The sequence below is a fragment of the Pleurodeles waltl genome, chromosome 1_2 (assembly GCF_031143425.1).
Source record: "Pleurodeles waltl isolate 20211129_DDA chromosome 1_2, aPleWal1.hap1.20221129, whole genome shotgun sequence".
In the NCBI taxonomy this organism is placed as follows: Eukaryota; Metazoa; Chordata; class Amphibia; order Caudata; family Salamandridae; genus Pleurodeles; species Pleurodeles waltl.
This window is the reverse complement of record NC_090437.1, coordinates 1,010,481,166-1,010,508,854: the sequence shown is the minus strand read 5'-3', so window position 1 is coordinate 1,010,508,854 and position 27,689 is coordinate 1,010,481,166. Positions and strand designations below refer to the sequence as shown.

The 27,689-nt window shown below is 45.3% G+C and overlaps 1 protein-coding gene across 5 annotated transcripts in view; it reads right to left on the bottom strand.

Annotated features, from left to right (window-relative positions):
• ATP8A1 (ATPase phospholipid transporting 8A1) overlaps positions 1 to 27,689 on the bottom strand; it is a 944,803-nt gene that overhangs the window by 483,519 nt on the left and 433,595 nt on the right. For all 5 annotated transcript variants that reach the window (XR_011194335.1, XM_069201769.1, XM_069201775.1 and 2 more), the window contains 2 exons: positions 23,427 to 23,499; positions 18,867 to 18,972 (listed from right to left, as the gene is read on the bottom strand). Coding sequence is in view for 4 of the 5 variants with exons in the window: in XM_069201769.1 (XP_069057870.1) it covers positions 18,867 to 18,972; positions 23,427 to 23,499 (179 nt within the window). In the remaining variant the exon portion in view is untranslated. The remainder of the gene's footprint in view (positions 1 to 18,866; positions 18,973 to 23,426; positions 23,500 to 27,689) is intronic.

The window sequence follows — 27,689 nt, the reverse complement described above, 5'->3', positions numbered from 1 at the left end:
GTTCGTGCTTGAGCCCAACATTATTTACCATCTATGTAGCACCTCTGGCAGAAATTGTACGATCTTGTGGAGTGGAGATCGTGTCATACACAGATGATACTCCGCTTCTCATCTTTTTTTACCCTGATCCAGACAAGGTGGAAAACGAATTCCCACACTGCATGACGGAAATTGCTGACTGAATGGTTAACAAATGTTCCCAACTCAACAGTGAGAAATCTAAGATCGTTCTGTTCGGCAAAGCCCACGATATCTGGTTGGATGACTGGTGGCGTTCTGGCCTTGGCCCAGCTCCTTCTGCTAAGTAAGTGGTGAGAAGGACAAGTTACTTATCTTCGGTAACGCCTTATCTGGTAGAAACAATATCCTAATCCTCCTTACAATTTCCCCCAAAGTCAGTCTGCATCCGGAGATTTTTCTCGAGCCCTGCACTCCGTTAGGTGGCGTGGATCGGCTCTGTACATTGTCGGCGTCGTTTGCACCGGATAGGACATTGCAGTTCCTATATCAGCGCCAACCTGGTGCACTGACGTCAGTTTCTTTTCACAACTTTCCACGCCAGAAGCACAGAGCCATGAAGAACACGGACCACTGGTGCATCAAAACTAGAACCCTGAAAGGGAAGTCCCTGACCCTAGAAATCAGTCTGCAGAGCAGGAAGAATGGGTAGGTTGGTAAGGAATCTACACCTAGATATTGCCTCTACCAGGTAAGATGTTACCGAAGGTAAGTAGCCTGTCCATCTGATAGAGACACCTAGTTGTAGATTCCTTACCTCAGAATAGATACCCAAGCAACACCATCCAAGGAGGTGGGTCTGCGAACAAAGATCACACCAGAAAGCCCTGTAGGACCGAACGGGCAAAATGCCCGTCCCTATGGACTTGACTGTCTAGGCAGCAGTGTTTGGTAAACATGTGCAGAGATGCCCACGTTGCCACAAGTCCAGAACTGGAACTCTGCGTACTAACACAGCAGTTGCAGCTTGAGCTCTGTCAGAATGAGCATGCAAACCCTCTGGGGGTTGCCTCTTAGCCAATGCATAGCACATTTTAATGCAGAGTATGACCCATCTGCAGAGGGTTCTCTTCTGCACTGTGCAACCTTTCTTGGAACCCACATAACCAACTAAGAGCTGATCACCCACCCGGAACTCTTTGGTAGAACACCAATGCCCTTTTTGGGTCCAGACAGTGGGGTCTCTCCTCTTCCTCAGAAGGATGCATAGGTGCGTAAAAAGCAGGCAAGATGATGGATTGGCCTATACAGAAGGGCGCAACCACTTTCGGTAGAATGCAGGCCAGAGTACGAAGCACCACTTAGTCAGGATAGATGGAAAAGTAGGGCTGCTTAGATGACGATGTCTGCAGCTTACTCACCTTGCAGGCAGATGTGATGGTCATAAGGAAGGCTGTTTTCAAAGTGAGAAGCCTGAGAAGACAATTCTGGAGAGGCTCGAGAGGAGTGTACATCAGAAATGTCAAAACTAAATTCAATTGCCACTGGGGCACAATGAATGGGGATGGAGGAAACAAATGAGTAAGGCCCTTAAGGAATCTATTTACAATAGGAGATTTAAACAAAAAAAGTTGGGCAGCCGTACGAATGCAAAGATTGCAGACAAATATACTTTAAAAATGCCCATAGCAGAGTCCTGCTAGGCCAACGAAAGTATAAACAACAGAACCTTAAATAGAAGGGTAGAAAGTGGGTCAACAGACTTGCCTGTGAACTGTGCCACAAATTTCTTCCAACAGGTGTATACCATTTTGGTGGAGAGACGCCGGTCTGCCAGGATTACATTACAGACTTTGGGCGGAAGGTCAAAAGCTGTCAACTGCCGTCGCTTAATCTCCACGCAAGAAGGCAGAGACTCGACAGGTTCGGGTGGAGTACCCTCCCCTGCGACAAAAGTTCCTCCCTAAGGGGCAGTCCGATCGGAGGATTAATGGCCATGTTCAATAGCTCAGGATACCAGATCTTCATGCCCAGTCTGGAGCCACAAGGATTACTCAGGCCTGGTCATTTGATATCTTCTTGAGAACTCTGGGTAGAAGTGGTAAGGGCAGAAAGAGATACATGAGACCTGAACTCCACTAGAGACAAAAAGTGTTGCCAAGTGAGTACCGCCTTGGAAAACTCTGATGCGCAAAACTGCTGACATTGCTCATTCTCTGCGGAAGCAAACAGATCTAACAAGGCTCTCCCCTCTGCTGAAAGAGACCTTGCGCTACCTCCGGATGGAGACGCTGTTCATGATAAGCATTGTCGGCTGAGTTTGTCCGCTCTGACTTTCAGAGAGCCCGCCAGATGTTGAACAACCAGGGAAATGCCCTGTAGTTCCAGCCACATCCAGAGGCGCAGAGCCTTTTGCCAAAGAGTCCACGACACCACCCCGCCCTGCTTGTTGCAGTACCACATGGCAGTGGTGTTATCTGTGAAAACCTGCAGTACCTTTGCTTCGAGAGAGGGAAGACATGCTTTTAATGCTAGTCTGACAGACCAGAGCTCCAGCAGGTTGATGTGGAGTCTGGACTCCGCTGGAGACCAGATGCCTCTGATCTCGGTCTCTCCCAGGTGGCCACCCCATCTCAAGAGTGACGCATCTGTCACTACTGTCAGATTGGTTGGGGAAGGGAGAGGGATCTGCCTCTAACCCAATCGCAGTTTGGTAACCAACATTGCAGATCTTGCGCAGTTCCCTCTGAGATTTGGACCATGTCGGAGAGATTCCTCTGATGCTGCGCCCCTTGAACTTCATGTCTCACTGCATAGCCCGCATATGCCATCTGGCATGTGGCACCAGCAGGATGCAGGAGGCCCAGCAGCCTCAGTCATTCTGACCGAGATCCATAATAGAGCCTGAAATATCGGTATCATAGCCAGAATATCCTGGACTCGCTGCTCGGCAGCTAAGATAATGCAGGCGATTTGAAGAGGGAGTCAGGTCTGACTTTGGCATCTTTATAGTGAACCCCAATGAATGCAAGAGGTTCGCTACAGTCAGGAGGTAGGAGACAACAGCCTGGTGCAAGCCCGCTTTCAAGATAGTGTCACCGAGGTAGGGGAAGACTGAAACCCCTAATCTGCGCAGATGAGCTGTGATAAACTGCAAGTAACGTCTGTGGGCAGGCAAAACGGGAATGTGGAAGTAAGTGCCCTCCAGGTCCAATGCTACCATCCAGTCTCCTGGGTCCAGGGCAGATAGAACCTGAGCCAGAGTGAGCATTTTGAACATCTATTTCTTGAGAAAGAGACTGAGGGACCAAAGGTCTAGGATAGTACAGAGGCCCCTGTCCTTTTTGGATACCAGAAAGTAGCAGGATTAACAACCATGACCTACTTCTGGCACAGACACCCTCTGTATGGCTTTTTTGGCCAAGAGAGCCGTAACCTCTTCGTAGATAAGTGCCAAGTGATCCACTGTCATCCGATCATAGGATGGTGGCATGGATGGAAGGGTAGCCTTGAAGGGGAGGGAGTAGCCCTTTGGACTATCTGCAAAACCCACCTGTCTGATGTGACGGATTGCCAGTGGAGCCGGTGATGGCAAATCCTGGCTCGGACTGGTCCCTGGTGGGTAAGAGACAGACTAGGAAGGTTTGGGAGTAGCAGCAGAGTGGGGGGCGGAGGACTGGCAAGACAGCTGACTCCCTGATCCATGAGGATGGTAGATCCAACGTCCCCAGCCACACAGAGGCTATGCAGCATGCATAGCACAGTGGCTGAATGGGAAAGGATGTTGCAGGACGCCCCTACAGTAGCCACAAAATGGGCAAAAAGTAGACTGGGGTTGGGAGGCGAGGCGCAGCTGCAAGGTCCAAGGACCTGGCCGTAGCACAAAAATACTTAATGCGCTCAAGCGCGGAGTCTGATTTTTTTTCTCCAAAGAGACAGGTGCCATCAAAGGGCATGTCCTTAAGGTTAGATTGGACATCCCCCAAAAAGCCACCATCGGTGCAGCCACTCTGTCCAGTGAATCAGTCGTGTCCACTTCTCAACGGATCGTGAACTTTGCTGCGTCTCTCCCATCAGCAACTGCTTGAAAGAGTACAACTCGGGCCTCACCGGGACCTGGGGCAGCACTTGAAGCCCACAGCGTGTGGGAGTATCGGCTTAAAAGGCATGTGGTGTTCACGGACTGCAATGCCAGGCTGGCTGAAGAAAACATCTTTATTTCCAAGGCGGCCCAGCCTCTTAAATTCCCTATCTGTGGGTGTAGAAGGGAACAAGTCCATGGATGTATAAGCTTGGATAACCAAAATCCCAGGAGTGGGGTGTTATGTCAGTAATGCTGGGTCAGTTAGACAGGCCTACCAGTGTTGGGGAAAGGTCGAGGTGCTACAACCGATACCAATTCTGATCCAGGAACGGATTCATGGGTGCCCCCTGGAGCCAAGGCCGCAGCAAGGAAACCGGGGGGGCTCCTTCCAACCCCGCGGGCCTGAAGGCGCTCTGGAGTTGGGCTGCCCACAAATGAAGCGTGTGGCCTCACAAAACTCTGAGTTAGGCAGAGGTCGCTCTGGCTCTCTGAAACTTGGGGAGGCGGGGAGCTGACCGAAATGCAGGCTCCGCAGATGGAGGCCTAGAGCAACACCGCTCCCTTTCCCTTGTCTCGTCGGACAAGGAGAAGTCATAGACCATTTGTTCTTCTAGGACTTCTTCTTGTGCCTTGACTTACCAGATTGTCCTGAGGATGTGGAGTGGGACAATGACAATGGGGGGGGGCCTTCGGGACCTTCCTCTCGACCAAGATCTGAACTTACACGGAGCTGAGCGCCACGCCACCAAGAGCTTTAGGGACCGCGCCCTCAAAGTTTTTGGATTCACTGCCTGGCACTAGGAGCACGGCTTCAAGTTGTGGTCACGCTCCAGACACCAAGTGCCCATACGGTGCAGATCCGTCACGGACAACACCCGATGGCAGGATCCGCAGTGCTTGAACCCGGTCTTATGTGAAGACACTCTCAATGCACTAGGAGTGCAGACACTCAAAAATCTTCAACAAAAAATAAAACATGACCAGTCAAAAAGTGACTGAGCGGTAGCTCTTTCTTCAGATCAGTGCTGGCTTGGGCACAAAGAAAAGAACCAACCTCAGCGCACCAAGGTGGCGTCTATATAGGAACCGCCACCTCATATCCGAAGCCGATGAATGCAACCTTCACGGGTACTGCTCGAGAAAAATCTCCAGATCCAGACTGACACCTCAGGGAAATTCTATGGTACGGAATCTACAACTAGATATCTCTATAGGATACTACTAAACTTCCCTCAGCCAGATCACCAAGAATAGCCTCAGCCCCCCATACCTGGACAGTTGGGTCAGGGAGTCAGACTAGGGCAATCCTTTTCTGCAAGGTGAAGCATCAACAGATCTGCTTATAGTTCCAGGACAATCAAGGCTGGTGTGCTCTTCTGACCCCTGTAGGGCAGTGCATGTTTGTATAATCAAAACCACACTATGTTAGAGGTGCAGCTCTGATATCTCTAGATACTGGAAGCTGTATCCAAAACAGTCAACCCAAGCACTAGGATGTCTTGCTCTATGTTCCTAGCCTTGAACAGAGCGTACAAATTACGTGTCGAGAAGGGCTTACTGCAAACAAGCATCATGTAAAGGATATTCTCAGAATAAGACTGTGCAAGCATAAACAAGTAAAGTAACTTTGCTAAAACAAAGTCAACCTAAAATGTGTAAAATATAAAAGTAAAATGGAGAACCAAAGTGGGCTCAAGAAAATCTCACGACAATAGTGAAGCACTTCCCTCACGGCCCCAGCTCCTTTTACTCTTTTCACTCTATGAGTGACCTTCTTTGTACCTATGTAACTGTTCCTTCCTATGTCATGTTATAGGGCCAGATTTAGATCTTGGCGGATGAGTTACTCCATCACAATGGTGACAAATATCACATCGGCCGAAGTATAAATCCCATAGGATATAATGGGATTTATATTTCTGCGGACGGGAAATCCGTCATCATTATGATGGAGTAACCTGTCCACCAAGATCTAAATCAGGACCATAGTCTGTGCTCTTGCTGTTCCAGCACTGCTATAATACCTTCAGCTTACACTGCTGTGGTCTACTTCCCTTTTAATTGCACACCCTACTTGCATTGGCCTCTCAAAGCTTGTGTCATGTTTTCCACTTCTGCCCCCATCTCACTTCCCAGTCATGTGAGTCTATTTCATCCCCAACTGCTGCTGTTCTTTCTTAACTTGTCGCAGATCTGGCTTGACTTGTAGCAGGTTTGACCATTTGACAAGCTATTGGCTGTTCTGGAATAGAGGGCTAAGATCTGTGATAACCATTCCTCCATCAATCTCCCTCCCTGTGACCTCTCTCATCAGGCTGTCTCTCCTCTCCCTGTGCTCATTCTTGGTAGTGTATGCATGTTCCTTCCTCTACCCTCTGTTCTTCCTCAGCAGCGTTTTTGTCTGCCCTCCCTAAATCCTTTTCTCATGCAGCCTCCAGGCAGAGTGCCCCTGCTGCTTTCTCACACCAACCTCTTGCAGACTCAGCAGACTTCTACCATATCCCCCATCTGCCCTTCCCTGTTTTTGCTCACTAGCCATGTGCTGTCCCTCACTTTCATTGTTCTCCCTTCCACAATCCTAATTTGCCTTGTCTCATTTCAAAGGCCTCCTCCTTTGTCTTTTACCGTTCTACTGTCTTCCTTACCAAACTACACATGTAGCTTCTACCCACCGCTCTTGCACAATTTATACTTATGCCCCCTATCCTTTCCGATGTGATCATTCCCCAGTCTTGTTTTCTGCTGTTCTATCCTCTGCTACACTCTCTTTCATTAGTCTTGTGTTAAGTGAGGCTTTTTTCATAATTCTGCCACATTAGTATTTTTTCATGTTCTCCTTTGCCCTCTACTGCTCCTCTTCACCTTCTACCAGCTACCAATTCCATCACCAACCTCATTTGCCATCCTCTGCCCTTCCATACTCTCCTCCTCTGCCATACAGTCTTCTCTTCACCAGCTTTATATTGTGTCTTTCTCAATAGTCATGCCCTTACAGCCTTCCTGTTTCTCCACTCTTCTCTCACTGGCTTTCTCTATTGTCCCCTTCTGCACTCACAAGCTCTTCGTCACCAGCCTCCTCTTGTGCAACAGGCCCCATTGTCTAGCACAAGATTCTATGTCCTCCTATCCCTTCAAGTGTGTTAATTCCCTAGTCTCCTTTTGTGCTGTTCTACTACTTGGTGGTACATTAGTCTCACCTCTTTAGCTTCATGTTTTTTTCCGACTTTCCACAGTCTTCCTACCCACCCTCCTCTTGTGTCATCTTTCTCATCTCATGAGTCCCCTTTTGTGATTTCTGAAGCTCAACGTGCCCTCCCTGACTATTTGTGAGGTAAGCCGTTGCCCACTGACACAAACCTCCGCATGTATCGTCTGCCCTCTCATGCGCTTCATCATCCACCTCACATAGCATCCTCTACCTCCCTTACCAGCCTAATTTGTGCTCCTCTGCTCTCTTGTACTGTTCTCCTTACCAGTTTTATATTGTGCCTTTCTCTCTTTGCTCACTCTCACAGGCTTTGGTACTCTCCCATGGCTCGCACACTAACCTTCTCCTCTCCCTCACTAGCTTCATTTTGGACATTCTAAACCCAGCTCTCCTGCAGAAGATTCTTCCAGTGGCCTCCTCTCGTTCTGTGTGAACCCACTCATCAGACTCCTTTGGCACTGTTCTACTCACCTGCAGTGCTCTCCACTACCCACCTTTTCCTTTGCCCAATGCTCTACCCACTTTGGTCATTCACCAGCATCCACCTATACAAACCGCCCCTTCCATCATCCCTTATCAACCTTTCTCGGTGCTTTCTAGTTCCTACCACTGCTCTTCCACACCAGCATCTCCTGTGGCTTCCTCTTCACCACACACTAGCCTTCAGTTCTATGCCATTTTTTTGTTCCACCCAAAGATTCTTACATTTATGTCATTACTCTTCTACTTTGCCTTGATCGTACTACTTTTTCGCCTCCACCTCTTGTAAAGTCCACTTTGGCTCTTCCCCCATTGCAGACTTGGTGTCCTCGGCTGCTGCCAGTCTCACTGTGCCCATGATGCTCATCTATCTCTTTGCTCATAATGCTCTCCCTAACATGCCTACTTTTATTACCTCATTTCTCTAAGTCTTCCCATCTGTTATACTTTGCCAGCTTACTGATTCTACTGGCATAACCACTTATTCTCAAACCCTGGCAACCCTCACACCTGCATCCTTTGTCCTTTTCTTGGCCACCCTATCCCTCCTCTTTTCCTACTAGCCTCTTGCCTTGCACTAATCCATCAGCTTCCAGTGCCCACTCTCATCCTGCCTTCTTTCCCCAACCACTCAATGTTGCCTATCCCAGTTTCTCACTTCTTGGCTCTTTATCCATTGGCCTCAATGCCCCCTCTATCTTTATGCCTCTCTTCTGCATGCATGCATTTTTCTCTCATCTTTTATCCACATTTTTCTCTTTCTTTCTTATCCCACATTTTATCTGCTCTGTTACCCAACTCTCCTGTCATCCATTCTACTCCATCACTTGTTTTGCCCATTCATTGTCACTCTTACGTCTGTCTCTTGTTCTACCTGATTCCTGTTCCGCTCTCTTTTCCCCTCCCTTGCCCTTTATTTTTATTTTTCCACTTTTATTGCTGTACATGATCTTCCCTTAGCCCCACCCCCTCACTATCCAGTTTCCTTCATCTCCTATTTAGTTTCTCCTCACACCTTCACAATCTATCTCTCCCCATCCTTACTCTTTAAATTCTCAGCCTTTCACTTTTCTCTCCCACGCTTTCCCTTTCCTATGTAACTCACTCCCTTTTCCATTACTTTTTTCCTTCTTTCTGTGCCCTCCTCAATATCATCCTTTCCCTTCTCTCTTCCATACAGCCATCCCATTTATCCCTTTCTGTTTCAATCTCCTCTGTGTTTATCTTCCTTGTTCTCACATGCGGTCTGTACTCTCAGCTACTGTATCTTCCCTTTCTCTCTCCTCACTCTTTTCCATTACCCTCTCTCATCTTAGTCCACCTGTTAATGTTCCCTTCTATCCCGCAATTATGCTATTTGCATTATGACTGTCCCTCTCTTCCACTTCATTCTTTTTCTCATTCCCCTCACTCCCCCATACATTAATTCAGACTCTGTTCACAGGGTAAGTGGGTTTGTTGGCCCTGCACTGCTCCTTCTCATCAAATGCCAGGTACCCTTGTAAAACACACTTTCGAAAAAAAATCAAAATGGTTGTGGGGCGCAAACTTGTGTGCCTATAATTGATTTGCCTTATTACACTTGAAATTATATTAATAAATAATTAAAATAATTAGGTTACACAGTAACTTAATATCTTTGCTGTTCAGATTGTGACATGGGATTTTTTTTTTTAAATGTAAACACTAAAGTTGTAATACTACAAATCACATTAAAAATCACGGAAACAATGGGCCTGATTGTGATCTTTAAGGATGGATATCCGTCCACCGTAATAAAATTCCATTATATCATATGGAAATCGTATTACTATGGCGGATGTAATATCCGCCACATTTGTGATGGTGTATTCCATCCGCCAAGATCGTAATCAGGCCCAATGTCTTCTATTTTTTGTGCATCTGTGTGAACTTATGGGTGTCATGTCTAATGTACTATAGACACATTAGTTGCAGATACACAGAGGTTTAATCCCAACAATCATTTTGAAATTAATTCATAACCTGACCATAACCCATGATCCACTTCCCTTCCTCACGCCTAATTGTCTGGCTTGCATTTTCACTTAAAAAACACACCTTTTTTCTTAACCAAGGGTTGTCTACTGATTTGAAATGTTGTCAATCAATCAAAAAATGTATAGATTGCGCCACTCAACCGTGAGGGTCTCAGGGTGCTGGTGGAGGGGGGGAGGGATTACTGTTCAAAGAGCCACGTCTTGAGGTTTTTTCTGAAGAGCAGGAGTTCCTGGGTCTTGCGGAGGTTGGTGTGGAGGAGTTCCAGGCCTTGGGGGCGAGGTAGGAGAATGATCTGCCTCCAGTGGTGGCGCGTTGGATGCATGGGACTGTGGCGAGTGCGAGGTTGGCAGAGCGGAGGTGGCGAGTGGGAGTGTGAAAGGTCACTCTTTCGTTGAGGTAGGTTGGTCCGGTGTTGGAGGGATTTGTGTGCGTGGATGAGGATTTTGAAGGTGATCCTCTTGTTGATAGGAAGCCAGTGAAGGGATCTGAGGTGTGACGAGATGTGTTCATGGCGTGGGAGGTCGAGGATGAGGCGGGCGGCTGCGTTCTGGACTCTCTGGAGTTTGCGTTTGAGTTTGAGTGTGGTGCCGGCATAGAGGGTGTTCCCGTAGTCCAGCCTGCTGCTGATGAGTGAGTGGGTGACGGTCTTTCTGGTATCTATGGGAATCCATTTGAAGGTTTGTTGCAGCATGCCGAGTGTGTTGAAACAGGAGGAGGTGACGGCGTTAACTTGCTGGGTCATGGAGAGGGAGGGGTTGAGGATGATGCCGAGGTTGCGTGCGTGGTTTGCAGGGGCTGGTGGGGGGCCTAGGGCGGTGGGCCACCAGGAGTCGTCCCATATGGTTTTGTTGGGGCCGGAAATTATGATTTCGGTTTTGTTGAATTTGAGCTTAAGGTGGTTTGCTGTCATCTATGTGGCGGTGTCAAGGAGTGCAGCGTGGAGGTTGGCTTTGGGAGTGGTAGGGTTACGGGTGAGGGAGATGATGAGCTGGGTGTCATCTGCGTAGGATATGATGGTGATTGCGTGTGGTCGGAGGATGTTGGCAAGCAGGGTCATGTAAATGTTGAAAAGGGTAGGGCTGAGGGAGGACCCTTGGGGGACTCCGCAGATGATTTAGGTGGCTGTGGAGTGGAAGGGAGGGAGGCGGACTTTCTGGGTTCTTTCGGTGAGGAAGGAGGTGAGCCAGTCTAGGGCTTTGTGTCAAATCCCTGCGTTGTGGAGGCGTGTGCGGAGAGTTTGATGGCAGACAGTGTCAAAGGCAGCAGAGAGGTCCAGGAGGATGAGTGCGACGGTCTCGCCCTTGTCGACTCTGGTTCTGATGTCATCAGTACATGCGATGAGGGCGGTCTCAGTACTGTGGTTCTTGCGGAACCCAGACTGGGAGGGGTCGAGTGTGTTGTTTTCCTCAAAGAAGTGGGACAGGCGGGTGTTCACTAGTTTCTCAGCGACCTTGGCGGGGAGTGGAGGAGTGAAATAGGGTGGTAGTTGGTGAGGTCATCAGGGTCAGTTTGGGGCTTTTTCAGGAGTGCAGTGACTTCTGCGTGCTTCCAGGGGTCTGGGAAGGTGGCATTGTCGAAAGAGCTGTTGATTATGTTGTGAAGCTTGGGGGCGATGGTTGGGCTGGCTTTGTTGTAAATGCGATGGGGCAGGGGTCAGAGGGGGAGCCTGAGTGGATGGAATTGATCGTTTTTTCAGTTTCTTCGTCATTGGTAGGGGCCCAGGTGAGTAGTAGTTTGGGGGTGTATGTGGAGGGTCTTTGTTGGTCAAGTCAAAGGTGTGTGTGGCGGGTGCGTGTGGTTTGAAACTGTTGTGTATGTCTAAGATTTTGCAATGGAAATGGTTGGAAAGGGAGTCGCAGGAGTTGTGTGTGCGTGGGGTCTATATTGCTGGCTTTGGGTTTTGAGAGCTCTTTGATGATGGTAAAGAGTTTCTTGCTGTTGTGAGAGTTACTGTCTATGCGTTCCTTGTAGTATGCTCTTTTGGTGGTGTATATGAGTTGGTGGTGTTTGCTACTGGAGGTTTTGAGGGTGGAGAATTTGGTGACTCAGGGTTCCTGCCGCCAAGCTTTCTCTGCTTTGCGGCATTCACGCTTAGAGGCTTGGAGTTCAGTGGTGACCCAGGGGGCGTTCTTGATGTTGCGGGTGGTGATGTTTCTTCTGAGAGGGGCGAGTGAGTCTGCGCAGGTTGTGATCCATTGTGCGAGGTTATGAGTAGTAATGTTGGGGTCATTGGTGTGGGGGGGTTCAGCGCAAGTTGGGAGTTGAGATGGTCTGTGGGGATCTTGTCCCACATGCGGTAGGGTGTGGTGTGTTGGTGGTGGTGTGTGCCACTGAGAAACCCCTTGGACCAAACCAAGTAAGCCTAACGTATAAAAATTGAATATCTCTGTTTGATGATATATAGGCATTCTGAGTTTAGGGTATGTTGGCAAGTGCATGTTTCAGGACTATCTCAACATTGAGATGTTATGATAGTTAGTGGCTGTGCAAATTAGAAATACAGCCCTGGCTTGATTGTAGTAGTAGTGGCAACCATGTCCTCCTGGTCAACTGGAAGACAATGCTCACAAATTGTGCCATCTGTCTGAAGTTTAAGGCCCCACTTTTAAGTCTAGTATCATAGACAAGAGTTCTCAAATAGCTTTCTCAGCTCTGAAAAGCTTACATTACTGTATCAATCAAACGCTGCCTGTGCACTACCCCACTACTTCAGTTTCTGCACCTTTATAGTACTTACTTTCGGTTTTGTCAAATGATCTCAATTGGAGTCCTGTGCATTAAAACATATAAATAAGCATTTTGTATATGTGTCCTATTCGTTTTGTGCTCACATCGATCAGTTTGTTGCTCAGCACTGTGATTCACTAGTTATTTATTTTATATTTTTGTAACTAAACATTTTCAGATTTCTAATATCAGTGTTAGTGTAGATTTCTTTCACACACTGGTTTGTTGGAAAGTGCCTGTGCTTGATTACGGTCGGAGACAAGAGGTCGAACTGGGCTCCACAAACACCCCACACGAGAGCCCCAGGTGCCAAGGTAAGCCAGAGAATGAACGTGCGACTCACCAAACAAGTCAGAAAGCTCGAGTGCGCTTTCAAATATCTGCTATGCAAAATCCAATTGTACGTATTGACTGGAAAAGCCTTAAAGCGTACTTAAAAGGTGTCATCTGGGAAAGTAAGGATGGAGCAAACCAGGTTTGGATAGGTAAGAGACGAGTCGCAGGATTAGGAAGTTAGAAGAGTTGGTGAAATCCATGACCTAAAGCAGAAGTCCCTAGAGAAAGTTCTAAAGTGGTAATGGACAGAGGAATGTCTAGAATCGCAGAAAAGACCTTAACCGATGGATTCGTCCTTGAAAACGGTGCATCAGAAACTATGCGAATTTCGACAGGCTGTTAGCAGAGAATGTGGAAAGGAAAACGGTTAATGGCCAGACAGCAAGATACCTTCCTACCTCCCTCTCCGAAAAAAGATGGGGAAAGATCCTTACCAAAGCTCATGGGGGCACCGATAGCGTACCAAAAGCATCCCTGTCTGTGCCCAGGCAATTGTCTGCTCCTGCGACTTCAGAAAGTATGGTAAATGCTGCTTACTTGTGTTATTAACTCCTTTCTTTTCCCAAGAGCATTGAGGACTTGTTGCAAATGCTCACTTAACATTTTTGCCCCTTTTTCATGGACAAGGTGAGGTTTCTTTTCTTTTGTAACCACGTCTTTTAAGCAGCAAATACTAATATTGCGAAAATGATCACCACCACAGGGTATTAGACAACATCCTGGAGGTAATGTTTCAGAAAGTACTGAAAAAAACGAGCAAAAAATCTTTGGTAAGGTGCTTACATTTTAATTTCAGATCTCTTCTCGACCATAGTACCTAAGTGTGGGATATCAAATTAGATGGGCAGGTATAACTGGTGGTGGAGTAGCTATTATTTATAAGCATGAAAATACATGTACAATAATAGTGTCACAATAAATAGAAAAATATTCATATTTATCGAACTGAATTGGACTCCTTTTTCTGTTGATGGAGCCTTCATAGGCCCCAGAGTACAAGATTTTAGTTCTATTGGGGTGCATCCCCCCCCACCATCATATTTTAATTGATAGGGGACTTTAACTTCCAATCCAAAGACATTAATCATCCATCCAAAATTAGACTTAATGACTACTTTGAAGCAGCCTAAAGGTCGTGCACCCTACCCATTTCCACTGGCCACACTTTAGAACTTGCCCTTCTCTAACATAACTGTTCTCCTTTACCCACCTGCGTCTCTGCTCTATTCACATCATCTTTTTTGTTTTTCAATTAGTACTGATAACAAGATCCCTCCTCTGCCTAAAAGACCTTAGGCCAGCTACAGTTCTTCGAAGTCTGTCAATCGTGAGTCTAACTGCTAATTTAGCCTTACTAATTATAGATCAATCCAAACATATTAATCTAGCAGTGTACAGTTACCATTCCACCATTACAAAAGCACTTGACATTACAGCCCTTCTTAAAATTAGCAGGGTTAACAAGAAAATGCCCTCAGCTAGAGGTATTAGGAAGCTTTGCGCGAACGCTTGAAACGTCCTTGGAGAGATGCAAAATCTGAAAGTGATAAATGCCTGTACAAGTCTACACCCAGGGCGTATCAAACGAGAATCTGAATGGCTCAGTGAGATTTCCTTAATAAGAGAATGGAAAATAATGGTTCCTTTACCAAATCTCTAAAATAGTGAAAGAATTCTCCCACCCATTTTCTAGTGAGCACTCCATCCCTGCGTCTTCAGCTCTTTCCATTACTGTCTACATTTTTTCTAGGAAAAAAAAAACAAATCAGCAAAACTCACCTAATGTCACAGCTTAACCTGATTTGAATTCCCTGATGTATGTGTAAGACCAGTCACATACAGCTTCCCTGTGCTGTCTGGAGAAGCTCATCCACATTACCACTTTAGATGTGGGGCAAACCATATTATCTGGACTTTCAGGTTCTCTAGAGGTTCCTGTTGCAATTAAAGATGGATCCTTTGTAGATTGTAATATGTAGGTTTATACAGCTTAGTTACAGTTTACAGGCAATGCCCCACCAGGAGCAGTATCCTTGAGGTTCAGCCCCCTCTCACCAACTGACATTCACACCAACCAGGCACTCGTCAACATTCCGTGACTTCACACTGGCTGAGCAGCAGAGAACTGGTAATTAGGGAGATAATGTATAGCAACAATTCAAGTCACAACAGATTCTTTGCAGTTGTTCTTATTCAGCTTTCTTCAGCACTCATCTTGCAGAGCTTTTTAATCTCTTGCTTTGAACTGCAGATGCCTCCCCCAACCTATCAAATGCCCTCCCAATATCTCTGCTCCCATTTGTGGCCAAATGTTTTGAAAAAGTCAATCAATAGTTATCATGATATTTTAGTCAAATGATCTCTTCAACCCGTCACTGTCTGGTTTTAGAACAAAGCAGAACATCAAAACCACACTTCATGGAGTAACTGATAAGATTAGGCTAAGCCTGGATGAGGACAGGCCTGCAGTACTCATCCTGCTCAATCACTCTGCAGCTTTTTATACAGCGTCACACACTATCCAGACTGCATTAATTTATTCTAAAGATCTGCCCAGGTTTCAATAATTTTTGTGAGACAGAACATAAGCTACACATCTCTCACCATTCAAATCGACTCTGTCCTCATCTTGTGTTGGGTTCCACAGGAAGGAAGACTTCTCTTAGCCCTACAATTGTTACCACCTATTTGGCCCCATAAGCTAGTATTGTATGAGCTTTCGGATTTTATATTCTGTCCTATGCTGATGACTGGCAAACTTGTGATCTCTACTACTGACAACTTGGAAATCACAAGTAGAAAATTCTGTGACTGCCTCCAATCCGTAGCTACATGTATAAGGGAAAATTGTTGTAAACTAAACTGTGATAACACCAAAATCAGATTGATTGGCAACACTTTCTCTATCTGGTCCTTGGAATGGTGACTAAGTAAGCTTGCTTGGCTCTGCGCCTACCCCGAAAAGGGTGGCAATAATTCTGGGTACCTTGAGAGTCAACACTTTACATAAAAGAACTGACTTCCTTAAACGTTGGTTCTTGGTGTCCTGTGTATGTTACACAAAACCATTATTTTTTATTTAGGTGCCTTTACATTGTAGGAAAACAAACACACAGGCAACCAACACAAGCCACCTGGACTATGGAAATGCCCTGTATGCTGGTATAGATGACTATTTACTCTCCCCTCTACAAACTATCCAAAACACTGATGCTCTGTTGGTATGCCACCTATTCTAAGATCTGCGTCAACCCCTATTTTGAAAGCCCTTTATTGGTTTCCTATTTAAAAGCCCATTATCTTTAAATTTCTATGCCACATTCACAGAGCTTTTCATACTGGTGGTCGCCTCTACCTTTGCAGTAGAAGCAACTTCTATAAACCAGCTTGATACTGGAGGAATCTATTCTGCAATATTTAATAGATAAAGCAGCCCTTACCGCACATTATAAGGATACTGCAAGTCACCAAGGACTTACATAGCCATATAGAGGAACGAGGCTGAAGGACGAGTTCCTTTATAAGGTTATGGAACTCCAAGGTGACATGCATTAACCTTACCATGTACACCAAGGGGTACATTACTCCATATAATACATGGTCACACTATCACCTATCCCACAAACCACTTTAAACCTTGGTGCGTAGCTCTTCCATATGAAAGAGCGAGCATGTTTGCAAACATGAAGACTAAAAATAAAATCTGCAGTAGCTCAGATAGAGTAGAAACATACAGAAAGATTTTAGCTTTTCTCTAACTATCTCTGGAGTGCCAAAAAAAATGTTCTCTCTATCATTGTATGCTTGAAAAATAGAGTAGACGAAAGAAAAAAACGTTCCATTTTCTGTTGCTAAATAGTTGCTTCAATTATGCTCTGTGGTCTGACTTGACTTCTACCTCTGCTGCTGGCTCTGGCAGCAGACATTGTGATGTCAGAAATTGACTGTAATAATTTAACAGTCGAGTTCTAAAGTCTTTTCTTTATAAATCATAGACTGTTTTCGTCACAAGTCGACAATTATAAAGAAGTTAGATAAAGGCGAATATACAGTGATTACAGAATCCCATGTATCTCTCTCACACACACACACACACACACACACACACACACACACACACACACCTCCCCCCCCCCCAAATAACTGCCAAGGTTTCAAATTGATGTGTGTGACAATATCAATTTCAGTGTAATTATGATTGACATTTCAATTACTATCAGTGACACTTTCTCGCAAGCAAATCAAGTGATCAAGACGAGGGAACCATATAAATATCGTAATATATCGAGAATCCTATACCTCCAGTTGTACACCAGCACCATCCTGTGACCTTGATAAACACTAATCAGAGCTTACCTAGCTAATTGGGAAACTGGAAAAAGAAGGTGTTCCCATACTTCAGGACTTGCGTGACAATATCAGGCACTGCAGTAATGTGGGATAATGACTGGAAATGCATTATTCTAACGGGAGATGCGTGACACTTGGCAGGGCTGCCTCCCCAGCTAGGGCCCTTATGCCTCTATCTCTTAATCAACCCAAGCACATTTTTCTAGTTACAGTGGGAGGTTAATCGTTTTCTCATTTAGCTGTTCTACATTGGAAGAAGCTCCCAGTCGAAATTCCAATCTGGTGACTATCAAAAAATGACTAAAACCTGGCTGTTTTGCTCAGCATTCTAGCACATCCAGCACATTTTCCTGTTGTTTACCTGAGTGGTCAGTTACTTGTGCCAGATTCTTCCTTAGGAGTGCTTTGGGTTGTTACAAATGTACTTAACATAAAATTCGTGTCCCTCGGGCCCCGGCAGATGTAGGTAAAATTAAGAAGCAGTTTCCTGAGAAGAACTGCAAACCGTTTAAAATGATACAAACCAAACTGGGCATAAATGAATCAACCTTTGCACCCTGGTATGTGGATTAAAGTTAGGGATCATTTGGTGGAAAAGCGCAATTGACCTCGAAAGGCACCTGGAGACATGGCTGGTTTTGAGTGTGCATTAGTAACTGCCATAATGGAAGCGTGTCCAGTTACGATTGAACTAAAATGTCTAATTGTAAACAGAATACAGGTGAATCAACTGCTCATTTTTTTCAAGTTTCAAATATGTGTTTCAACATTATCCTTGTATTGTGCAACCTGCCGAAAGTGCTCAGTAACCTATTGTTGCTGCATTTGTTCAAGATCTCCTACATGAGGTACATGAACAACTCCATACCATCTGTACTTGGTGTAGGCCAAGGGTTCAGGTGAGCTTGTGTGAATTGCTAACTACTACTAGGCAGTGCAAGAAAGAACAAACAAATCTAAGGCATCTAGAGTCTTTGCAAATATAGGGGTCTTTTGACTGCCAGGGTTAATGTGGCGGTATCACCACCAACAGGCTGGCGGTGTATACCGCCACATTAGGAGTGTGGCTGTTGGCCGCTGCCAACCCGGCACATCACCACTCATACCGCCATGCTCATATATTCATCTCCGACCCGGAGGCCCACAGAGTACCGCCAGCTGCATTATGAGCAAGCCTACTGCCATGGTTAGCAACACCAAGAAAAGCATGGCAGCAGCAAGACTAATACCCTTCTAATTTACACTGCTAATCTTCTCTATTTCGATTTACAAATTCTATGAAAACTTATCTTTTCAATTTATAATATAATATATTTTTATATCACATCTCACTCCAACAACCTTATCAGAGCCAATAAACATCAGAGCTTGTGCGTGCTATTAAGAACATAACTAAAATGTGGAAGCATGTAGAAGGCAAAAATAGGATGACTGGCTAAAGAAGCATCCTATCTAGCTCAACAAAAATGGTCTTCACCTAAATGGCCAGCTGTCCAAGCGTTGCAGTAGTTTATGGAGCTGGTTAGGAAAGAGGCAATGGATGCAAGTTGAAGGAAGATTTCAGATATTTTTCCTTCCAAAACACATGCATTTTATAGGGGTGACCCATCTTAATCCGTGGATAGGAATCCTAAGAATAATAATCTGTTACTTCAGTGAATATATTTGAAACATTAAGTTGACCTACAACACAAAATGTATTACCTGGCGATGCAGCCTGATAAATGATGTTGTCGCCATCTCGTTCTGGTACTGCAGTATGACAAACTGCCATCATTGTTAAAAACTCACAAATCACAGGGGCAGTTGGCTGAAATTAAAATAAAAGTTCTGCACAATTATAAGTGCTGAAAGAGCATGTTAGAAATCACAAACTCACATGGAAATATTAAATCACATTACATCTTATTTCCAGTCCACATTGGGGAACATTACACTTTTATATCCGCCATCTGACATATGCACCGGACTCACACATAATAAAGTTAAGACAAGGAGTAGGCATCAAAGTAATGAAATAGAGTGCTCTTTTGTGTTAACATGTCAATGCACTACTGCCGAAATTGCTCAGTGGATTAAAACTTTCACGGCTGCGATCTCTGTAAGATCAGAAGCTCAAATCTTTGCTCACTAAGGCGTTCATCCTTCTTAAACTGTTAACTTGAGCACTGTCTTGGAGTACTTGGAGCTTTCTGCGATTAAACTCTGTGCACATGATTAGTTACTGTTGGACCTGGCCCTTTTACAGGGTAATTCCCCAGACTTTTTGCCTTTTTCCTCCTTGTTTTTCTGACCCTTGTTGGCTGACATTATGACTCTGAGCACTTTTCACTGCTAATCAGTGCTAAAGTGCATATGCTCTCCCTAGTAAATAGGTATGGTTGGCTTATATCTAATTGGCATATTTAATTTACCTATAAGTCCCTTGTAAAGTGGTATCCCTATAACCAGGGCCTGTAAATTAGGTGCTACTAGTGGGCCTACAGCGCTGCTTGCGCCACCCACTGAAGTAGCCTTTCAAACCTATCTCAGGCCTGCTATGGCAGGGCCTGCGCGCACAGTTTTCTGCCACAAGAACCTGGCATCTAAATTTACTTGCCAGGCCCAGAACGCCCCTTTTACTACAAGTAAATCACCCCTATGGTACGCCCTAGCTAGCTCTATGGGCAGGGTGCCATGTATGTAAAAGGCAGGACATGTGTCAAGTTGCGTGGCCTGTCCTGGTAGTGACAAACAGCCTAACTTGGTGTCTCACTGCTGTGAGTGCTGCCTTCTCAGAGGATTGCATTAGAAATGCCCTGCCTTATGTGTAATGGGTATTGTCTGATTTATGAGGGGTAGAGTAGGCATGTGTGGTATGGTTGTAATGGTGGTAGGAAATGCTGCTTACTGGTGTAGGTGTATTTTTTATTACTATTACAGAAATGACACTTCTAGAAAGTGAGCATTTTTCTGTGCTTATGACTGTTGTGTTTTGCAGCTTGACTTCAATCCATGTCTGGGAAGACTGACAGTTGGGGCTTTGTGCATACTTTTCAGACAGCCTGTACACAGGGAAGGTGGAGGTGTCACAGAGGTGCATCTACATATTGTATGGTCTTCCTGGGCTGAGAGAAGAGAGAGGCGGGGCACACCTGCATTTGTAAAGGCTGTGCCCTGGCCTCGCACAATATGGTTGTTTACCCCCCACTGATGTTTGGAGCCTGTGCTGGAGGAGAGAAGGGGCACCCCCAGAACCAGCTGTAACTGGTTGAAACCCCCTCTCCCCCTCATTGTAAAAGACACTGTAAACTAAGTATAAATACAGGGGAATTTTCCCCACAATTTAGACATTCTTGGGACTCCAGAAAAGTTACTTGGAACTGGACACAGGACGCTGTTGAATCGACTCACCACGACCACCTTGGACTGCTGCAGCTGTGCTGACCTGTGGCCTGCCTGGTCACTAGTAGGAACTGCCATAACCTGCACCCCTTGTGCTGACCTGTTGTTGGGCCTGCCAGCTCTGTGCTTTCCCCCCTTGCTTGTCTCCAGGAGCAGGGTGCTGTGGCCCCTGACCCCTGTAAACTTTCCCTCACAAGGAGTGCTGTATTTTTCCCCTAAAGCGCCTTCTAGTGCTTGTAGGGGAACAGAGGCGCTTTAGATGAGCCTAGGGGGCCCCTGAGCACTCTGTAGGCGCTTTGCTGAGACTTCACCGCCGCGACCTGGGCTCAAAATTCACTGCCGCAGCCCGGGCGCCTAATCAGAGGAAGACCGAGTGCCGTGCTCTCCCCAGTGCACAAAGAAAAAGAAACCAGAACAAGCGTGCTCCTATTGGTACCCCCAGGGGACGGTTCACTCCAAAGAGTGCTTCCAGGGTACCAGAAAGCCCTGATTCAGGGCCGGATCACCGTCGCGGCCCAGGGAAGGGCAGAAGAGCGGCTCACGCACTGTTTCATGAGTGGCCATGGAGGAGCAGGAGTAAAGCCTCATCGGAGGCCCCTGGTCCCCTTTTCTTTTGTTTGGGCAGATGCACCAAGGACACGGGAGGCTGCTTGCAAGATGCAGGGCACGGGGCGGAAAGGGAGTTCCTTTCCCCCCGGCCACTGCCTTAGGGGCGCTATCGCCCCAGTAAATTACTTTGGGCATTTCGTCGGTGGCCCCCCACTGGTGGAAGGGCGAGTGGAGGCCCGGGGGGACCCCCCAGAGATCGCGGGCCACAGGAGGGGCCCGTTAGGTTCAACAGAGAGGGTGCCAACAGCCCCCCTCCCCTAGGAGCCAAACGTGGCCCCCATTGAGCACACAGGAGTGCCGGGGGCCCACCTTACTCTTCCAGGCACTAGGAGTGCCTTTTTCTCAGGAACCAAGTACTTTTGGGGACACTGGGAGGGTGATATGCTCCAGGCTTATTTTGTTAATGCAATATATATTTGCTACATGTTCCTGTTATGGACATGACATGCCGATATAGGTTTTTCATGATTTGCTATATAATTATATAATGTTCCTGATGTAGGCCTTTATGATATTTTTTATGACAAGTGCATTTATGTATTTACTGTGATTCCTTACTACTGCTTATGTTGCAGACTCCTGAGTACTTACGTGGTCTAATGTGACAACTGCTTATTCTTGCAGAGTATTAGTAACTTGTGTACGTTCTGACAATTGCTAAGTTAGCAGGGTATTACTCACGTGTAATGTTTAGTCTAATTATGTTTTTTGCAATACAGTTTATTATTACATAGCTCAGTGTTGTGTTTACTTTGTGGTGTACATATTGCGTCACGTATGTTGTGTGTGTTGTACAAACACTTTACACATTGCCTCCGGGTTAGGCCTGACTGCTTGTGCCAAGCTACCAAGGGGGTGAGCAGGGGTTATCTTGGATGTGTAACTCCCTTGCCCTGACTAGAGAGGGTGGGTTCTGCCTGGCTTAGGTGCATACCCTAGCCAACCAGAAACCCCATTTCTAACAGTTATCCAGACTCTTACTCCCCTTTTGATGAGCAGTGGTTCTTTCTCCATGCATTGCCGTACTGGTATAGTGTCTTTCAATAAAAAAAAGCGAACTATGAATCTACTTATATTTAAAAAATGACAACACATAGGAGGTAGGCAACACATACTGGGGTAAACAGTGTTTTTGAAGCAGAGCTCAACCTTGGTGTGAAATATGAAATAAGGATCATGGCACTATTTACGAAAGTGGTCCTCTGACCACTTTCTGCCCATGATGCCATTCTGCAGATATGTATAAGATGGACAAGGGGCCTGGATTGCCACAAACAGTTATTCATTTAGCTGAACCTGAACACAACAGCGGTTCTTTGCAGGGAAATTGTGAGTGCAGCTTTGGCCCAGGTTACTTAGTACAAAATTAAATCCACCAACCTACGAGTGTAAATCTCCACCTCTTCTACATCTCCATTGATCATATCTTTATTATGGGGAGGATCTTGCACATGTAAGTTAACTACTTAGTAGTAAATGTGGATGGGACCAAGGGGCTGACTGGAAAAATGGCACTTTTAGTACTAAATGGGAGGGGATTAAAAAGCAGTAAGGATGAATTTAGGAAGGGTATGGAAGGAGTTTAGGCAGGGACAGGCACCCACCCACAAATGAGTGAGTCCATTGCTATTCACAAACTACACTTCTAAAGTTACTACAGGCATAAGTAACCCAAAACAATAGTAAATGTGCTCCATCTCAGAGCCGGAGTGAATCTAACACCATACATGGCCAACCACTGGTAGTGGAACACCATTCCATAGAAAATAATGGAGGGAGGGGATTAAAAATAAAACCCATAGGAAACAATGTTCAATAAAATACAATTATTTAAACTAGTTCAAAATAGAAATGAATTTAATGTTAAAAATATCTACAATAATAATTTATTTTAAAACATTTTCTGAACGTTAACATTAATATAACATTACTTTCCATTAAAATATTATTAAATTAATAATATAGAATAATTCTATACATCACTTATAAATATTTTCAATTATCGGGCGGAGATCTCCCTATTGTTAAGTATACAGAAAGGTAAAAAAGATTAGTTAACCTGCAAAAAAATTAGTGAAAATATTTTTGGGTAAAGAGCAATGTAACTTTTCATATTTTCACATATCTTTTGCCAGCTTGATATGAAATAAATAATGAAAAATATTTTGCACAATGTTATTTTCATTTCAACATCTTAAAAGAATCCTACAAATTTACGTCAATTACGTTTGCAAAATATTGCCACATAGACATTTTTGGGACACCACTTACATGATTGCTTTGAAGATTTTCCAGCAATGACAAATCATTAAAACCTTCTTGTTCAACAAACTGAGATCCATGCCTAAGAAAAGAAATAGAAAGAAGAAGGAATATGTACTTCTTGAACTTTGCTTAATCACTTTTAATCCTGTTTATAGTCTCTCAAATATTTCAATCCTGAGTCTACAAGATTTCTGAATTTCCGTTTAAAGAAATAAACTCCAAGCACCCACTTTTCAAAGTATCCCATTCAAATGAGAAAAAGAAGCCACTTGCAAAGTTCAAATCACATATTTCCTCTACAAATACACAACTTGAATGCTCTGAATTTCAAGTGATGTATCCTAGATCGTGTTTTTTTATGGTAAAAATGAAAAGGAGGTGTTGCATGTACCCATGCCCACAACAAAAGTGCTGGAGAAAGATTGTGATATGTATGAAGAACTGTTGAAGTTTTATTGAGTTTTGTGGAGAAGGGTTGGTTAACCTTGGTATAAAGGAACTAATTATATTGTTACCCGTGCATACCTGTTGTGATGTTGCACTGTCTTTTGCAAATGATGACTACATTTATGGATGGTATGAAATAAATATATTGAAAATGAACAAATGACTAATGGACTAGTCACTTATCTTCGGTAACACCTTATCTGGTAGAGACCATGGGCCTCACTAGGAATTCAGTGGCTGGTTTGAACCGTCTGCTGAATGCCCGACGGGGAGGTTGCCGGAACTGGCTACGTCCCTGCCGGATCCATTTAGAGTTTCCCGCTGGGATGGCGCCCTGAAACCGAGGTTCCTGCCCACCCGCCTAGCGAGAAACACACAGCAGCATTGTTCCCAGCTCGTAATCAAGCCCTATATCTAGCTGCTGATTTCTTACCTTTGAATTCTCCCCAGGCATCAGACTGGATCTGGAAGATTTTTATTGGCAGTACTATTGCACGCCGATAGGTGGTGTTGTTCGGTTCCACATCCATCGTCTGTGTCGTCCACACTGGAAATGACATTGTGGGTCCTGATGTAGGCACCACCAAGGTGCACTGCCACAAGTTTCTTTTCATGACTTTCCACAGCAGAAGCGCAGATCCATGAAGAACACTGACTACTGGTGTGTCAAAACTAAGGTCCTGAGAGGGGAGTCCGTGCCCCTAGAAATCCGTTCGCAGAGCGGGGAGGTTGGGTGGGCTGGTAAGGAATCTGCAGCTAGATATAGTGTCTACCAGATAAGGCATTACCGAAGGTAAGTAATATGTCCATCTGATAGAGACTTATCTGCAGATTTTTTTACCTTTGAATAGATACCCAAGCACTACCATCCCCGGAGGTGGGTCTCTGAACCTATTTCAAACAAGGAAGTCCTGCAGGATCGAACGTGCAAAGTGCCTGTCCCCATGGACCTGACTGTCCAGGCAGTACTGTTTTCAATCACCGCCATCACTTCAGTGAACACCGAAGGGGCGATGGTAAGGCCAAAGGGTAGCACGGTTAACTCAATGTGCTCGTGGCCTACAGTGAACCACAAGTAACGTCTGTGGACTGAGACACCCTCATTGCCATCTGACAGATGTCCAGGACCGGAACTCTGTGTGCTAATGCACTGGTTGCAGCTTTAGCTTGGGTAGAATGAGTGTGCAAACCCTCCAGGGGTTGGTTTTTGGCCAGTGAGTACCAGGTCTTAATGCAGTGTACAACCCATCTGGAGATGGTCTGCTTCTGCACTGCCCGACCTTTCTTTGCACCCACATACCCATCAAAGAGCTGGTCATACATCCGTAACACTTTTGTACGATCAAGGTAGAACACCAGAGCTCTTTTTGGGTCCTGCGGCAGAGTCTCTCTTCCTCCTTAGAAGGATGTGGGGCTGCAGAAAAAGTAGGGAAGGTGAACGATTGGCCTACATGAAAATGCGTGACCACTTTTGGCAGAAAAGAGGCCCTAGTGCCTTTGTCAGGATAGATACAGCACTCTACGAGCAGATGTAATCACCACCACAAGGAAGGCGGTTTTCAATGTGAGAAGCCTGATAGCACAATTGTGGAGGGGCTCGAACGAAGCACACATCAAAAAAGTCATATCCAAATTTTGATCCCATTGGGCCATAATGAATGGGGCGGGGCAAGAGATGAATCAGACCTTTGAGGAACCTATGTACAATAGGAGGCTTAAATAAGGAAGGTTGATCTGGCAACCCCAAAAAAGTAGAAGTAGCAGACAAAAATCCGTTAAGAGCGATTAAAGCAGAACCCACTGGGCAAGAGAAAGAAATTTGACATTGAGACCGGTATTGGGGAAGGTTGATGCGGTATGACTGGTGCCAGTCCAGATCCAGGACTGGATCCCTGGGAGCCCATCGGTGCCAGGGCCAGAGCCACCAGCGCAGAACCCGAAGGAGCTCCCTCTGGCTCCGCAGGGCCTAGAGGTGCTCCAACAGGGATCGCTCTGGCTCCTGGAAATTTGGGGAGGCACAGAGTTAGTCCAGACACAGGTTCTGCAGAACGAGGCCTAGAATGTCCATGTTCCCTCATTGCATGGGATGACCGACAAAGAAGTCGAAGAGTTCTTTGATTTCTTGATTTTCTTCATATGCCTCAATTTACCCGATCACCCTGAGGACTTTGAATGAGATGGCGATGATTTGGACTCCGCAACCGGTCATGGGACCTTCCTCTTGACCAAGACCTGACCTCCACGGATTTGCGTTATGTCCCACAATCAGCTTTATGGACCGGTCCCTCAAAGCCTTCGGATGCATGGCCCGGCTCTCAAGGCATGGTCGCACTCCAAACATGACAACCACACGGGGTGTGCATCTGTCACAGACATCACCTGATGACAGGATCTGCAGAGCTTGAAACCTGTCTTCCTAGAAGTCATCCCTCGACACACCAGGAGAAAGTCCTTGAAAAATTTGAAAAAAGACAGGTCAAAAAACGACTGAGGGGTAGCTCTCTTCGGATCAGCGCTGGCTGGCATGGAAAGAAAAGAACTGATATCGGAGCGCCTATGTAGGGCCCGCAATGTCATTTCCAGTATGGATGATGCTAGTAATAGACATGGAGCAGATCGATGCCACCTACTGGCGTGCAGGGGTACTGCCAACAAAAATCTTCTGGATCCAGTCTGACACCTGGGGAGAATTCTAAGGTAAGTCTATCAGATAAGAAGCACTGTAAGATAATTATCTTTGTTCTGTTGGATCTCTAATATTTTCAGACGGCAAGAGGGGTGTGATACCTACCCAGAACACACACTGCAAAGGGGTTTGAGGTGCAAAGGTCTTGCATCTCACTTGTGTGCCTGGCTGACGTTATGGACATCAAAAAGGCCTTCTTACACCACAGAAGTTACAAGTTGCAAGAGGTCATTATGAGCAAGAACTAAATATTACATTTTATTATTAAATATCATTGTCATTCTATTTCCATCCTTTCCCACTGGTTTGAATCACAATTGTAGACCCTCAAAAAGAGGGGCAGACCACATATGCAAGACGAGGTTTCAAGGAAACACGCTGTGCAAAACTTTCTGGACAGCAGGTTTATCTTTACAGGAAGAGGTACCCAATAGGGTAATACAAACAAAAGGCATGCAGGGTACCACATATGGTTGTACTACATACTTTCACAGATACTGGTTTAGCTTTAGTTACATAAGCATGAAATCTATGAGGACATCAAAATCCTTTTGCTCATAGGTTGTGGAGATTCATGAGACCATCCCAATGCCAATCGGAAAGAAAATAATCTATCCAGGCAGGGTGTAAGACTCCTGAAACCATTCACGTCATGCAGACTTTCCGCAGCCAGGGAAGAATGAAATCTTGGTTGGAATAGCAAAATAATAATTTGCTGGTTTAGACTACATTCTGAGAAAACCTTTGCAACAGAAGGACACGTTTTCAGTAGAGCTTTTTCCTTACTGAAAGCTAGATATGGGCCTTTTGGAGACAGCGTGAAATTATCTTATCCTTCTTACTGAAGTGACAGTTGTTAAATAAATAATAAATTAAGGCTAAATTAAGGTTCCCTGTGAAGCAAATCTCGAATGGAAGAATGCAAATGATGCATACCACCAAAGTGCTTCAGAGCCTCCCTATTTCTTAGGTAGAATCTTTCCAGGTCTCAAAGATATTGAGCGACAGATGATAAATAACATTTACTGGGATCTACAGGATTTGTATGAGTGCTTGATGAGTCACAAAACATCATACAATGAGACTTAAAAAGGTTTATGTGGCAAAAGCAAAACCATTTCCATTTATGTTGAGCC